Genomic DNA, 16,555 nt, shown 5'->3' with positions numbered 1-16,555 from the left:
AGAACCCACTGATAATGTTCATAATTCACTGATTCCAAGCTAAGAGCCTCGGTCCTTTTAAAGTACATTTGAATTGTGTGTGTTTTAAATAAATATTTGCTATCTTGTACTGCAGAGTAAAATATATTTATAATAACAAAGTTAAATGCAACAAACCATGTACAGAACAGAACATTTCACACACAACATTTCCATGAAAATTATACTTCAGTAATTATCATGGGATTTTTTTTTTAAATGATGCGTTTAACATTTCTTTGGATTCATTGTAATTATTTCTGGAACTTAAACTCCAAACCGTTTTGTTATCCTCTGTTAATCATCATCCTCTAAGCAAAACATTAATTTGTAATTTCAAATAAATATTTATAGTAAACAAAATACAAATATTAAGAAGTACTAAGTAGTTTGAACGTTTATTTTGATTTAAAGGCTAACAATTGTAAAGATAAATTGACCTTGAGCTTTCAAGTCCTATCAATGCCAAGGCCATCACGGCCTCCCTAATGCCAGTATGTGTTGCAGCCAGCAACACTTTCTTCATGTATGCGAACGCTTACTATGAGGCGATACGTCCGTATGTTATTGTTTTAGATTCAGCTACTGGGAACAAAGAGTTGCAAGTAGCACTTGCTATGGTGAGCCCGTAAGCGGACTTCGAGAGCTGCCTCTTATGGGCCAATAGGCCTTCTGCAGTTACATTTGTTCTTATGACTTACCTGGCACAGGAGCGGGGCTGTAACTGCGTCCGTACGATGACCTGGATGTTATACCTGGCAGACAACTAGACGCCTCACTTGCAGGCGAGGAGTCACAATAACGTGGCTAAAGTATGTTCATCAGACCACACACTAGAAGGTGAAGGGACGACGACGTTTCGGTCCGTCCTGGACCATTCTCAAGTCGATTCGTGATTGATTGATAAAGATTAAGCCTCCCCAAGAGGTGGCACGGGCATGAATAGCCCGTAAAGGCGATTCGTCGTCGTCCCTTCACCTTCTAGTGTGTGGTCTGGTCAACAACAGACACCTCACCTGGTTGTTGATACGACCGATCTCTCTCTTGAGGATGTCTGTGTGCGCCGCCTTGCAGTCCTCACAGATCTTCTTCTCGCAGTGGGCGCACACATTCAAGTAATTCTTCTCATTGCACACGTTGCATCTTTCCATGAACTGTCCTGTAAGAGAAGGGAAAGGCTGGGTGATTGATTGATGAAGATTAAGCCACCCAAGAGGTGGCACGGGCATGAATAGCCCGTAAGTGGTGGCCCTTTGGATCCATTACCAGTATCAAGAGCTGATACTGGAGATCTGTGGAGGTGCAACTGTTCACCCTGAGTGACGGGAGATGTCTCCCGTGAGGCTGGGTGTCCCAGTGAGTGCTTAAAAACCCAACCCAGTTTTTCCAATTCTCATTGTCGGGGACAGGAAGCCTGGACTTGAAAAGTTTTGGACTTTACTTCTAGCCGAACTACTGATTTTCTCCAGGATGCAAACCACGACTGTTGCCTAACTCCCAGGTATACATACTTGAGGCTAGGTGAACAGAGGCATCAAGCAAGCAAGGGGGGAAAAAAAGTGCCCAACTGTTTCTGTCCCGCTCAAGGATCTAACTCGGGACCCTTGATTGTGATCAGAGGACGTAATTCTACTGCGACATAGTATTGAGGCCCCAGGACAGATACAGTACTGAAATGGTTCTAGGTAATCTGTCACCAGCTGAACATCTATAGTTTCTAATTACTGCTGCATACAGCGTAGGGACGATGTTTAGGAACACTGCCCAAACGCCTCCGAAACATACTACCTCGCAGTATGACAATTTTAAACAGTTTACACTACGTTTTGTAAATACATCATTAAAATATAAACATTTAATTTTACAGATAAGCTGACATTTGAAGTATGACGGGGCATTAACCCCAATCTGAGTCAAGACTGAGGTACTTGTGAAATTTTTACATAGTAGATTTATTTCTGATAATGGCAATGACCTTGCAATACGCACCACCTTGAAAAATGTACAAATGCTACATCAAGCAGAGATATTAACAACACTTGCCATATACTGTAGATAAAATACGGAAAAAAACCCACAAAAGTGAATATTATGAATACAATTGTAGGTAATGAAGAGCGAGACGTGAAAAAGCCGAGGGGGGGGTGGGGGGGAGGAAGCCGAGGGGGGGCTGAGGAAGCCGAAGGGAGGGGGGGGGATGAGGAAGCCGAAGGGAAGGGGCGCTGAGGAAGCCGAGGGAGGGGGGGGGGGGCTGAGGAAGCCGAGGGAGGGGGGGCTGAGGAAGCCGAAGGGAAGGGGCGCTGAGGAAGCCGAGGGAGGGGGGGGCTGAGGAAGCCGAGGGAGGGGGGGCTGAGGAAGCCGAGGGAGGGGGGGGGCTGAGGAAGCCGAGGGAGGGGGGGCTGAGGAAGCCGAAGGGAAGGGGCGCTGAGGAAGCCGAAAGGAAGGGGCGCTGAGGAAGCCGAGGGAGGGGGGGCTGAGGAAGTCGAGGGAGGGGGGGGGGCTGAGGAAGGCGAAGGGAAGGGGCGCAGAGGAAGCCGAGGGAGGGGGGGCTGAGGAAGCCGAGGGAAGGGGGGCTGAGGAAGCCGAGGGAGGGGGGGCTGAGGAAGCCGAGGGAGGGGGTGCTGAGGAAGCCGAGGGAGGGGGACCTGAGGAAGCCGAGGGAGGGGGACCTGAGGAAGCCGAGAGGGAGGGAGGGGGGGCTGAGGAAGCCGAGAGGGAGGGAGGGGGGGCTGAGGAAGCTGGACTGACCTGTGTGGGGGTCGGGCGTCTCTCCGGTGATCTCTATATGAGCCTCCAGGAACCTCTGTAGGGTCACGTTGGAAGGGAAGCCCTGGACCCCGTTGTATGGGATGCGGTGCTCGGCGCGGCACTCCGGGCACTTGACCTGTGGGCACGTGACCTTCCGTTACTCATTACTCCGTTACTCATCTAACCGTACTGTTACACGAGGCTTGTTTGTGATGAGATTTTACGGTTTATAACCCGCAGGAATTTGTATTAAAGGTCACAGCAGCTGACTGGCCAACCAGCAAGATTTGATTGTGCACCCCATACTCATCCTGTGAGCGGTAGCGCAAAAAAGCATTACAGAAGGCACAAAAGGTCCCCAGCAAGAGTATACTCTACTCCTGAAGACAGACCAGGACTAAAGTATACTCTCAGTATAATACACAAATCGAGAAACGGGGTACATTTACGTCATTATTAAGGAGATTAATTTAGCATTATTACCTGAATTTGCCTGAGGGCCATCACCTCTTAGTGGCCTTGACGGGAGGAGGAACAGGAAGCTGCCAGCTTGTACGAGGTAAACACAAACAGATTATCCACACTGTAGCGTCCTCGTGGAAAACAAAGAGCTTAGTTACACTAACCTGTCGACGGACATAGTCGACGAGGCCCTCCATACAGGGCTCCATACACACGGAGTGCTGGCATGGTAGCAGTTTAGGGTTGCGGAACCGGTCCAAGCAAATGCAACAGGTGAGCAGTTGTTCCAGTTGCTGCGCCATCCTGGCTCAGGCCGGCTCTTCTGTAACAACAAGAGAGAACATTTATTTTAACTATACAATTTACAGTTAAGGTGACAACTATTTTTTATGTCACATTCTTCACTTAAATTTTCCTCGTAGCCTAGCCAGGAGGCTCTCAAGGCTCCTGCTGGCCTCCACCTAGCCAAACATAAGTAGGTGGGGGATGTTTGGAGTGAGTGTGGTCTTTGGTCGTGTGACATCTTTAAGTGTGTGTGTGTCTGCCCGCCCCACGCATCACCTTATATCGTCATCCTCGGTGGCGAGCTGCAGTTCAGACGTCACATTAAGCCACAACCTGGCAGTTCCCGCGCGGACTCAAACTCGTGGTGGACTTCGATATATTAACAAGCGATTTTGAGATGTCTTGGCAGAAAGAACGCCAGGAATTTGGGGAGGATAAAGGGTCTGTGGTTGAGATGGAGAGAGAGAAAGAGATGGCAAGAGAGAGAGTGGGTCAGTGCCAAGAATACCCACGAGGCCCTGGCTCATCTGCCAAGCCGGCCGGCACCGCGTCTCGACCTGTACACGTGACTCTGGCATCGACGCCTGAGCACCCACGCTGGGAAGTTTCGAAGACATACAATCTGATTTCGACTTTTTTTTTTCCCCCAACGTTGAATATTTTCCCACGTCGAATAAAAGTGCTCCATAATCACAAATTACGACCAAAATCTATTTTCTAAATCTTCTTGCACTCAAACTAAATCTCAATTATGGTTTACATAATTGTTAAATACTGAAGCGAATAAAGACGTGATATTCTTTTCTTCATATTCAACACACATTAACCAGGCCAAATTCGTCAGTAGTCAAGTGAAGGGTCAATTAGATTTAGACATGACGTTCATAAAAAGGCAATTTGTCAATAATATAATGACAAAGTATTTAAGAGCACAGGCGTTGTGGGGCCGTAGTTAAGAGAAGCTTTGCATACAGACGCCTCCACCACTACCATAACCAAGAAATAGTCACGTTTAAACTGGTACCGATACATAGAAGACTGGCCCCCAGGAGCCGGATTCATCAACAACTGTGCAAGTTATCTGAACAAACTGTTTTTTCGTCATCACGTTCTTGGCGGTTTACCTCGCCAATCAACAAAACGCTCATGAACGCCAATCTTCCTGAAGACACTCCTTCACGCCAAAGACACATCCGGGACACTACTAGCTTCACGTAAACAAGTGTTCGCGACCACACAATCCGGATCCAGAAATATCCGCCGGGGAGTTCTCAAAGAGCATATATAGCTAGTAAGACGAAGCTCAAATGTACGTTTAACGAAAAGACACTCACGATAATAACTACTGCCATAATATTTAAAGTAAATGAATAATGTTGAACATTAAAATGTCAGAAAAATTTATGATTGCTCATCTCATCACATTAGAACCGTCGATCTAATGCTAATTACAAATCCCGAGTCTTTCAAATTAGCATTTAATCATTTTTTGTGGAAGACAATATAAGCATATTAAATGAATGAATAAATTAAATGCAAACTACCAAACATGAAGACTCGAGTAAAGCCAATTCTTAGTTAATAAGCAAGACGTTAAAAAAAAATTTTACTACTAAATGTACTTCCCCCATAAAGTTGTCAATTATTTCAGAAATTATAGGCCTACATAGTAATAATGTCAAATCAAGTACTAGAAACCAAACCCAACCAAAACAAAAGAAAAAAACCATAACCTAACATTCCGCATGGTTGCCATATTGCACATACTATGACAACTCTGCCATAAAAAAAATACACAAAAAATATATTGCCAAATAATAAGGACACAATTGTCACCTAAGCCAATATTTGTGTATACTATAGTACAGATTTTAACTGTAGTCAACATGTGGTCGTAAGCATTCATCTACTGCTAGTCTAGCATGTTGTGTTGTACCACTTACGGGCTATTCATGCCCGTGCCACCTTTTGGGTGGCTTAATGTTCATTAGTCAATCATGTGTCCTTCGCTGTTACACTTCCATCTTAAAAAAAAACACTAATGGTCATGAGAATACGAATCCAAAGTGCTGTCCACTCAGCTGTTAGGCCCCTGCCTCTTAAAAAAAATAAAAAAAAACTTTAGAACTAGTTGTAGATACGCAGGAGAGGTAGAGTATTATGTATTATAATTTGTGTCCTGTCTTATGTAATTTATTAATGTCATGTTAACTGTAATGGCTGCTGTTGCTTGCATTATCTTTCTCCATTTACTCCTCGTCATGTCACGTGAATAAGGGGCATTTTGTATACAATGCCTACTCTCCATTTAGTAATATATAAAAGGCATATTACAGTATTTTGTTTGCAGATAGGAATTTACTTCACATTTTTAAAATCAGTTATCCAGGTACAGCCACTTATGAAGACTTTATAGAAGGTGATTAGAATGATTCAAACAATATAAAATGAAACCTCCTTCAGGAGTTGCCTGAGAATAATTTTATTTATATTCAAGTATATATATTTACATATATATTTTTTATTTATATAGAGTATATATATTTACTCTGGCCTTTTCTGAACACATTAATAGCCCGCTCTATAATCTTTCATTACATGACCACACTTGCAGGTGGTTGTGTCTGGTAGAGAGAACACGGCCTGTTAACTGCACGATGGTTAATAAAGCTATGTCAAGAGCTTATACTGACCAACCTGCAGGTGTACTTTATGCCTGGATAAAATCCAGGTATCTGGTCAGCGTTAAATCCCCGACTCTCCAAGCCCTGGATATCATGCCTGGATATAATCCAGGCATGACTCACTTTAACACCTTTGCGTTCCAAGGCGATTTTCAGTGACAATAAGACTTTTGGGCTTATTGAAATCCCTCCCCAACCCCCCTTCCTTCCTTGGACAACAAAGGACATTCCTATTACGGGTTATTCATGCCCGTGCCACCGCTTGGGTGGCTTAATCTTCATCAAAATCTACCTTCCTAAATGCGACCCCCCAACAGGGAAGGGGGGGGGGGTGGCTTGGGGGAGGGGTTAACAGACATGGGAGATTATGTTGACCAGATCACACACTAGAAGGTGAAGGGACGACAACGTTTCGGTCCGTTTTGGATCATTCTCAAGTCGATTGTAACTTTAGAATGGTCCAGGACGGACCGAAACGTCGTCGTCCCTTCACCTAGTGTGAAGTCTCGTCAACATACTTCAGCCTTTTTTTTAGTAAAGAGGAAGGAGAGGCATAGGTGAAGGGAAGTTTAAAAGTGGGGAAATACAGTGAGAGGTATGACAGCAGGCGGCTGGCTGTCCGCCTTGCTGACACGATGTTTGGGTGTTGGCAGCTAAGCTTGCTCGTTATTGTGACTCATCGTCTGCACATGGAGGGAGAGGGGAGGACGGGGTGAGGGAGGGATATGGGAGCACGGGGGGGGGGGGGCGGAGATGTGAACCCGGGATGGGGGAACCACACCACGTGGAAGCGCAGGATGGAGGGGTGACCCCTCCCCTCACCCCAACCAGAAGCATTCTAACGAGCGCTAAAGTAGGCTTGCCCTTCTTACAAAAATGGCACGTGCTATCTAGTCTTACTGGCTTAAGTGTTCACTCCTCATAACTACCTTTTAAAAATCGGCACCACCTTTGCCACCGTCCACGACTTCGGCACCGCGCTCGATCAATGTATTAAACCTGCAGAGGTGCTCACCAAGTCCTCCTTTACAGTCTTTTAGAACCCTGGCAAATGCCTCGTCTGGCACTGGCGGCTTGAGCTTCAATTTCTCATTGGTTCCAATAACTTCTCCGGTGACCACTAGTCAACTTTACCTCTTGGTCTACATGGACTCTTTCAGCCACGGGCTTTATTGCCTTTTAAAGGCAGATCACCTACCTAGTCCAGCACACTGGTGATGGTCGTCATGTACCTCTTGTCTTGTTAAATGGAGAAACTCGCTCACGCAGACGACTTTATTCCCGCCAAAAACCAGAGCCACATTATCTCCTCACAATGACGCAAAATCAAAACGAAGTCGGACATTCTTGTCTTGTGGACGAAGTGCCTTTAGGAACCCACAACCTCTTGAGAACAGCTTTCTTACTTTGTTACTTCTTCACACACTGCGCGACCTTCAACACGCTAACATCGCGTCATGTGACTCTTAGCTCTGGCCAATATTCAGCATCTAGACCCATCACAGCTACTCATAACGTCACCTGTACTCACTGGCCCAAACGTTACGTGATAATAAACGCAACTGTTCCATTGATCATCTTTCCTCGTCAGAAAAATGTAATATTTACACAAACGAATTGCACATTTCCGAAAGTAATCGCATCCTTAACCAAAATATGATTTAACTTGTTTATCGAAGTAAGTTCGTAGATGACTCGTAGGAATCACAGCGTCACGCAAGAAAATTGCAAGCAACAACATTTGCAACAGATTCTCATAGAAATGTACTAGTTCATTTTGGTACTCGGGCCAAAAAAAATAAAACTCCAGCTTTTTGCAACATGTGAATTGTTGCAGTCAGTAGATGCTAACAGCAGAAACGGTTGTTAACAAGGAGTAAAAATAATCGATACACACCTTAAAATTGTAATGATTAAATTTGCACGATTTGTTTTCGTCAAAAGTCGATGTCCTCATGCTAAATACAACTATATTTATGCACGATGGACTAAAACAAGTATAAAATTAGTATAATTAGTGAAACTATATGAGCTGAAAATGGATGCTTTCACCAGATCAGCGAGCAGCGGTAGGCTCCAGTGTTCATGGTTCGGAATAAGTGTACAAATAAGACGCTAGAAATCCCGAAAGGATGGCCTGGGGGGTGGGGGGAGACCCAGCAGGATGAACCAATTCCTCCTTGAGCCTAAACTTTTGAAGGTTTACATGGCTTGTGCCGAGAGCCAGCCGTGTCGCACTCCAATACCCATTTCGCAAGACGGGCTTCACTACGACCCAGGAGCAGCAGCCTGCACTGAAAAAAACCCTGAATGTATTACGAGGATATTCTCAAGAACACAAGAGTGCACAGAGAAATCACATCATGCACTCGACTTGACAATCTACTTGAGAATGGTCCAGGACGGACCGAAAAGTCGTCGTCCCTTCACCTTCTAGTGTGTGGTCTGATCAACATACTTTAGCCACGTTATTGTGACTCATCGCCTGCAAATCACATCATATCGTGATACATCATAGGTTCGTATCCTCATCACGGCTGCTGTGATTGTCTCAAGACAGGAGTGGACAAATTGCAAAACTCTAGGTACCTCATTACCGGCTGGCCTGAAGGGTCTAGTGACATTCAATGTAGTATGAGAGATCAAGACCCAGTTCAAGCTCAAAGTGTCTGCACATGGAGGGCTCAGGATTGCCAGACTTCACTTGTATTCACCTGCCACAGGTAACTGCAGTTCAAGCTGATGCTGCCAGTTACTGTCTGTCGGGCCTGGTGGACGTTTTTAGTGTTTCCTTCACACACAGGCGTCAGCAGATCTAAACTATTTATTCTGATATGAATATTTAGAGCAATATAATATTGGCAATAGATGGGAGGAAGTACCTAGGTCTAGTTCAATTTCTTCTTTTATGTAATTAAACTAATTAAAACTACGACAGCATTGTCCGCATGATGCATTTTCCATTATGTTAACATAGGTACAACAACAAAAAATCCCCCATTTCGCCGACTGCTTAATGCATCCACACAGTGACAGTTTTAAGAGTCAGGCGCCACGATTAAAACTATGACCTTCAACTCCATGTACTCATAATCTGGATTAAAAAATGGCAGAACAACTTACACAGTTCTCAGTATGCGATCTAAACAGAGACTTCCCATAAGTTCCGCTGATAGTGGAACCATCTGGGTGGGTCGGTCAGTGTAGGTGGCACTCTTTCCACACAAATGTAAACTAGTTCGAAGAATGGCACTTACTGGGCCACACTGCCCAGTTCCAACAGAAAGCGCCACATACGAGCACACGTTGAGCGTCTCAAGTTTAAACTGAGTACGAAGCGTCCGTCAAGATATCGCGGAACATAAATTAAATGACAACAAAACCACGTGACAGCCGCACTAGGGTGCTGCCCGACCAAACACAGACCGTGTGAGACCCAAGTCCATGCGAGACCCAAGTCCATGTGAGACCCTTCCACCCAAGTCCAGTTTGTGCATGTGGCGTACGCACTCGTCCCTTGTACCCAAGTCCTGTTTGTGCATGTGGCGTACGCACTCGTCCCTTGTACCCAAGTCCTGTTTATTTGTGCATGTGGCGTAGCTGGAGAAGAGGGGATAACGAACAAAGGCTATGAACATCGTCTTGAAGCCAGGAGTCGCACGAGGTGAACGCTCTCCAAGACGTATGCGGAATCTAAGACAAACAAATGTTCGACAGAAACCTTTTATGATGTTACTGTCGATTTAATACAAATTTCCGTTATCGGAGGGTTAGGGGAAGGTGCAATTAGACTTATCGAGGTTTCCCCTAGGGAGGGGAACCTAAATTCCCCCCTCCCCTCTCCCCCTCAGGAAGCAGCCCACACCAATTGCCTAACTCCCAGGCACCATTTTTTTTACTACTAGATAAACAGATTTATTAGATGAAAGGAAATGTGCTCAACCATATTGGTTATTTGTCCTGCCCTTAGGACTGACCCTGGGTCGTTTGCTTGAGACGAGGACGCAGGCCACTGTGCGTATAACAACTGCCTTGTTAACTGCGGAGTCGTGAAGAAAGTTTTATCCTGGGGATCGAGAGGCTATTACTCCCCCCCCCCATCATCCCCTCACCCCCCCCACCATCCCCTGCCCCCCCCCCCCATCCCCTGCCCCCCCCCCCCCTGGCAAGACGCGACAGTTTACCTACGCACAAACTTCACCTGAAACACCATGAACATTCACCGACTCTGGCAGCCTGTACTCTTAGCCTTTTAGGGTGTGCAACCTCGAATTGCGTCAATATAAAGACGTACTAATAAGAACAAATCCACAAGGGCCGTGACGAGGATTCGAACCTGCGTCTGGGAGCATCCCAGACACTTCCTTAATCGACTGAGCTACGACAGGGTAAATCCCTTGTGGATTTGTCTATTTGATGCATTACGTTAGTGTGATCTCTGTGTGTGTGACGTACTAATAAGAATTCAAAATAAAAAGCTTTTAATAGAAAACTTTCCTTATTAAGACTACTTAATAGCTCAGTCGATAGAGCTTCAGCCTCACACACATACGTGGGGTCCACGGTTCGAGTCTCCTACGGCCCAGGTGACTGGAAGCTAATAGTTTTCTTAGCTGTCAATTATATGGAAAGCTTGATCTCCCAGAAGTCACCAGGTGTGTGCGAGGCGTGGTGAAGCCCCACACTGGTTCGATACCCACCACACACTCCTCTCTCTCCTCTTACCCAGTTTCTACACTAAAGTTTATGACAAAAAGTTAATATAAAATTGATCAGTAAGTTATGTAATCCTATTTAACATAAATTCCAAAAAGAAGAAACTTAAATGTCTTTGTGCAGGCGATGAGTCACAATAACGTGGCTAAAGTAAGTTGACCAGACCACACACTAGAAGGTGAAGGGACAACGACGTTTCGGTCCGTCCTGGACCATTCTCAAGTCGATTGAGAATCGAATGGTCCAGGACGGACCGAAACGTCGTCGCCCCTTCACCTTCTAGTGTGTGGTCTGGTCAACTTAAATGTCTTTGATTTGGCCTCTATTCTCCTCCTCCCTCTCCTCATGTCGACCTATTACAGTGCATCAAAATTACCTTTACACGTCTCTCTCTCTCACTGAACTATGTAACCTGTTCTCTCTATAGCACGTCCTATTGTGACGTACATTTGGCCTATGACACAGGAGCGTGCATTCGAAACCTCACAACATGTAGGCTTCGAAAGCATCTTCCTCTCTTCATACACATCAGATTGGCTAATCACAACACGCCCACGTTGATGATGTTTGGAATTTATATCTATTCTCATGTACACAAATAAGATTCGGGGTATTGCATTTCATTGCAGGTTTAATGAAAAAATAATACATCAGCCAAAATTTAAGGATGATTTCATACTATGCAATGAAAATCCATAATGTGATTTACGTCAACATAATCACTCATGTTGCCGTAAAGCTAAAGGACGACGCAATTCCTCATACTGACGCAGTATTTAGGGACCACACCGTGTCTCATACTGACGCAGTATTTAGGGACCACACCGTGTCTCATACTGACGCAGTATTTAGGGACCACACCGTGTCTCATACTGACGCAGTATTTAGGGACCACACCGTGTCTCATACTGACGCAGTATTTAGGGACCACACCGTGTCTGATACTGACGCAGTATTTAGGGACCACACCGTGTCTCATACTGACGCAGTATTTAGGGACCACACCGTGTCTCATACTGACGCAGTATTTAGGGTCTATGCATTCCCTCTAGACTTTAAATTGGATGCCTTTCCAACACACACCAGAGACGTAAACATATATTCAAGACCATATACACAGCGTATGTGAAACCATTACTCCCATATAGCTGTCCAAGCCATGCGGATAGGTTAAAGGAACCATCTTCCAAGCCTTAGGTAAGAAGAGCAATGGCAATTGATGGTATTCCAAAGTTGCCAAGGGAAATAGACAAGGTGGACCAAAGACGGCTTTTTTAAACCGAGAGGAAAACGAACAAAGGAATATATATTGAAGCTGGAAACTCGGTTTAATCCTAGAAAGGCAGGAGCAGACCATGCAGTGATATTCTCGTACTCTTTACGGGTGATCACGTCGATTGGAATGCCTTTGAATAGGAGGACGCCGAAAGCACTTAAATTAAGGCGGCCTGGGCGCCGGTCCGGGAACTGTAATAATATTCCTTCTCTGTTAATTATTATCTCCAGTTTATGTCTAAGAAACATTGGCAGCGCCCTAAAGACATCCATACGAAGGCATCTCTTGCAATGACAATAGCATTTATCACCAATTAAAACAAAACTCTGTGAGAAGAACATTGGCGACCAGCGGCACCCAAGCGGATGACCGCTTTAGTTAGCACTTATTCAGGTTTCTTAGGTGAAGAATTTCGTGCGGTTGTGGCCACTATTGTCCCTGCTCCAGGCTGGGTCTGGCCAGCGAGTGTGGTAGACGGAAGGTTAATTATCATTAACTTAAGGCTTGCAAACTTGGGAAGGTATTCTAGGTAACTCTTAGAGACTTGTCGGGCCATTTGGTGCGCGTGCACAAGCCCTTGTTGACCCAGGGCAGCGGGAAGATTTTGAGGGCATCACCATGGATGGACAGGGGCCAGCGGGAAGCTTTTGAGGGCATCCTTGTGCTACTGTGAGTGCCTCACCGTAACACACTGAGGTGGCTGGCCCTGGCCCCACCTTGGCCTTAGTTCACGCCCTAGAATGTGAGGCATGCGGGGGGGGGGGGAGGGGAGGAAAGTGGGAGGGGGTAGGGGGATATTAGTTGGGGGGGGGGCGGGGGTAGGTGACAAAGGGTAGGGAATTGGGTACTGCTACACCGAAAGTAGTCTCAGTCTCTCTCTCTCTCTCTCTCTCTCTCTCTCTCTCTCTCTCTCTCTCTCTCTCTCTCTCTCTCTCTCTCTCTCCAGGAGCTAGAGGATTGACTGGGTAACTTGCCAGGTGTATTGGAAGTTAAAATGACAAAGCGGAAACTATACCGAAGTCTCGTTTTCCCGGACCATATATAGACATCTTAAACAACCCCGTCTCGCACACACTTGTGCATACATGTCGTCCAAATACCGTGTACCGACTATACATGTGACTAAGAGCAGAGTATTAATATATATATATATATATATATATATATATATAAAACCCAAGGTGTTAGGAAGCGCGACTTTTTGCGAGGGTACCTTGCGTGGTCCTTGTGTCCTCTGTCCGAGTGTGTGTGTGTGCTCGTCCTTGTGTTAGTGGTTCCTGCAGGTGCGGGCGGGGCTCCCGTGCCGGTGGTTAGTGGCAGAGTGGGCGTGGGGGTGCCAGCCGGGCGTGGGGGGGCAGCACGAGGGGCGCGGCACTACTTCTTGCAGCGGAAAGGGATTTCCCCCAAGGTCTATTCTGGACGAAGGAAGGGAGAGGCGCGCGCAGACGCAGCGGCAACCGCGGCAAGTTTCAACTCACCTCCGCTTGTCACTAACCTTTTTTTTTTGTTTTTTTGGTTAACAGAACAGAAGCCAACCGGCTTTTGTATTTTGTTATCTGCACTGTCTTCGTGATGGCTTGTTGGCGGCCATCGTATCACAGGTCACGCCGCAGACACAGCTACCGTCACTCGCACTTCACAACTCCCAGTGTCCGGACAGAATATCTTAGGCTCTGCAGGAGAGGTCGGTGTGCTCCGCCAGCCGTCTCGGGTCGTTCTACAGGCCTCGGCGCCGTCCAAGTAGCAGCAGGGGCGACGGGCGGGGAGGAGGAGGGCAACACTTTGTGGGGTTAGTGGGTTGTTGGGGGTATTTTTAGTCACCCCAGCCAAACCCCCTTTCCCCCCAACCCACCCCATCTTCCCTCTCATGCTTCCTCGGTTGTTGTTGTTGTTGTTTTAGATTCAGCTGCTCAGAACAGAAAGTTGTAAGTAGCACGGACTATGGTGAGCCCGTAGTGGACTTACCTGGCACAGGAGCTGGGCTGTAACTTTTTCTGTGTTCCCTCGGGCCACACGTGTCCCATTCCTCCCCCTCACTCATCTGCCTCCTCACCCCTTCCCTCCCCCCTCCCCCATCCTCAGTCTACCCATCACCTCACGCCCATAATGTCGCCCACTCGCACAATTTCTTCACAAGCCCACACATATGTCATTTGCTTGCGTACACCAGGATAAATATACAGAAATGAACCTGTTTATATGACGAGTCCGTAGTTCACTAATTCCTCTGAGCTTCAAAGTCAGTCAGTCAGTCAGGGGAAAGTCGAAAATTCCAGTTTGGCAGCAGGATGCTGCTTCTGGAAACTTTCCTTATTAATGCTACTCAATAGCTCGGTCGGAAGAGCTTCGGCTTCTCTCACGTAGGGTCCACAGTTCGAGGAATGAACCAGTGTTCTAGCCTTGATCAAGTTCCTGCCTCTTAGTCGCCCACCCGCCGTCGCTAACCTTTAGAAACTCACAGATTACTGCGGGTTTTGTGTTTTGACTTCCGGAGGAGGAGGAAGGAGGGGGAGGGGGATAAACATTGCTCAAATTATATTTAATTTAATCTAAAAATCAAACCTCTACGTATATACTTTCACGAATACATTAAAGTAGCAATTTATAGCTAATGAAGTTATTAAAATAATTAAAAATCAGATATTATGCTCGGTCTGGGGTGGTCAAGATAGAAGGCAAAACATCTCGCTAGCAAGGGCTACATTCATTCCTAACAACAACAAAATAGTTAATTGTTCATGAATGCACAACATTTTTAAGTCAACTTTCCAAAACGTACCGTTTACGTTCGAGAACATTGCAGTTATTCACATAGTCTTGTTGATACTTAAAGGGAGCATAATAAAGAAATTGAAATTGAATTGTAGTGGGGTTGTCCCCCCCCCACCCCATGCCCATCGGGACAACACCTATTGAAGATACAAGATATCCTTGGCAACCCAAACGGCAACATTCGTACATTTATTGCACAATATCATTGGCTTATTGTATAACAGTAATTTATAAATCATTAAACGAGATAATAAAATAAGAACAGGTTGACAATGAAGAACAACTAGTGAAAACGTATGTCGGAAAATCCGACACCATTTAATCATACAGACAGATAATTGCTGCTGTATTGCATAAACAAGTTACCCATAGAAAACGTAACTTGTAGTGGAATTACCGTCTATAGAAAACGGGATATCATTACCACATACTATTTTAAATTCACCACCTATTATGGTGGGAATTATTCTTAAATACATTAGTCTTTGGACTTTACCATCATAAAAACATCTCATATAAATTAACTTAATTATCAGTATTAAAGTAGAGTAAATGTGACCCTTCTATCACTTTCTGTCATCTGGACAATGTAGGCCAGTAGCGTCAGGGTGAGGGAGTGGTCAGAGCTTTGTTGTTGTCACCTCCGAGACGCGTGGAGCAAATTCGGCTCCTATCATATCTGGACAATGTCGGCCAGTAGCGTCAGTAGTATGGAGTGTCAGCCATAGGATTGTTGTTGTCACCTCCGAGACGCGTGGAGCAAATTCGGCTCCTATCATATCTGGACAATGTCGGCCAGTAGCGTCAGTAGTATGGAGTGTCAGCCATAGGATTGTTGTTGTCACCTCCGAGACGCGTGGAGCAAATTCGGCTCCTATCATATCTGGACAATGTCGGCCAGTAGCGTCAGTAGTATGGAGTGTTAGGCATTGTTTGTATTGAGACCAGAGGCGCACGGGAGCAATTCGGCTCCTGTTAATTTTACTTGGACGAAGTGTTATGGAAACCAAAGGTGTACCATCATCAACACGCTGTCAACAAATTCAAGTTAAGTGTTCTACCGAAACCCATTTATCTATCATTAGTGGCCATTAATGTCATTGGATAGGGTGAACCGCTTAGAGCATAAGATCGCCTCAAACTAAAGGTAATTAAGCCCAGGTCTTCATGGTTCCTTGTACAGTGTTTTCTCTGATATAGTTGTCATATATTAGGATTCTGGCTTTACAGCTAGTGCCCTTTTGACAGGTCAAGACGAGGAAGCAAGACTTTGTGCACCAGTTACTGGGTGATGGAAGCTACCTCAAAGAGGGAAAATGTGGTGTCTACACCCTAGTTATACCTGGTGGACTAAGGCCTGCTGTACAAATAAGATAAGGAACCTTTTCAATGTATGTAGTCTAATACTGTAGTTTGTTTGGCTGCATATATATACATTATATAAACCCCCCCTAATGTGTAGAGGATCGATTTGTGAGATTATGAGATTATTGCAGAAATACAGTCCACTTATTATACAAATTGCTATCGAAGTATATAAATTAACGTAAATATAAATTCTATACAAATTCATATAAATTAAATAAATATAAAT

General features: G+C 45.3%; 2 protein-coding genes across 5 annotated transcripts in view; one reads left to right on the top strand and one right to left on the bottom strand.

Annotated features, from left to right (window-relative positions):
- The window catches only part of tn (tripartite motif containing protein thin), a 68,679-nt gene that overhangs the window by 13,051 nt on the left and 39,073 nt on the right, over positions 1 to 16,555 (bottom strand). For 2 of the 4 annotated variants that reach the window (XR_006772923.2, XM_045743247.2), the window contains exons 3-5: positions 3,393 to 3,550; positions 2,767 to 2,902; positions 1,035 to 1,177 (exon numbers count right to left, since the gene is read on the bottom strand). Coding sequence is in view for 3 of the 4 variants with exons in the window: in XM_045743247.2 (XP_045599203.1) it covers positions 1,035 to 1,177; positions 2,767 to 2,902; positions 3,393 to 3,530 (417 nt within the window). In the remaining variant the exon portion in view is untranslated. Of the gene's footprint in view, positions 1 to 1,034; positions 1,178 to 2,766; positions 2,903 to 3,392; positions 3,551 to 13,402; positions 13,625 to 13,684; positions 13,916 to 16,555 lie in introns of those variants that run through there. The other 2 variants (XM_069334575.1, XM_045743249.2) reach the window with 2 other exon arrangements.
- LOC138370220 (uncharacterized) lies at positions 11,581 to 12,042 on the top strand. The gene has a single exon (XM_069334217.1). The coding sequence runs from the start codon at positions 11,581 to 11,583 to the stop codon at positions 12,040 to 12,042; it is 462 nt and encodes a 153-aa protein (XP_069190318.1).

Source organism: Procambarus clarkii, chromosome 31, assembly GCF_040958095.1.
Source record: "Procambarus clarkii isolate CNS0578487 chromosome 31, FALCON_Pclarkii_2.0, whole genome shotgun sequence".
Taxonomy (NCBI): domain Eukaryota; kingdom Metazoa; phylum Arthropoda; class Malacostraca; order Decapoda; family Cambaridae; genus Procambarus; species Procambarus clarkii.
This window is presented reverse-complemented; position numbering and strand designations above follow the sequence as displayed.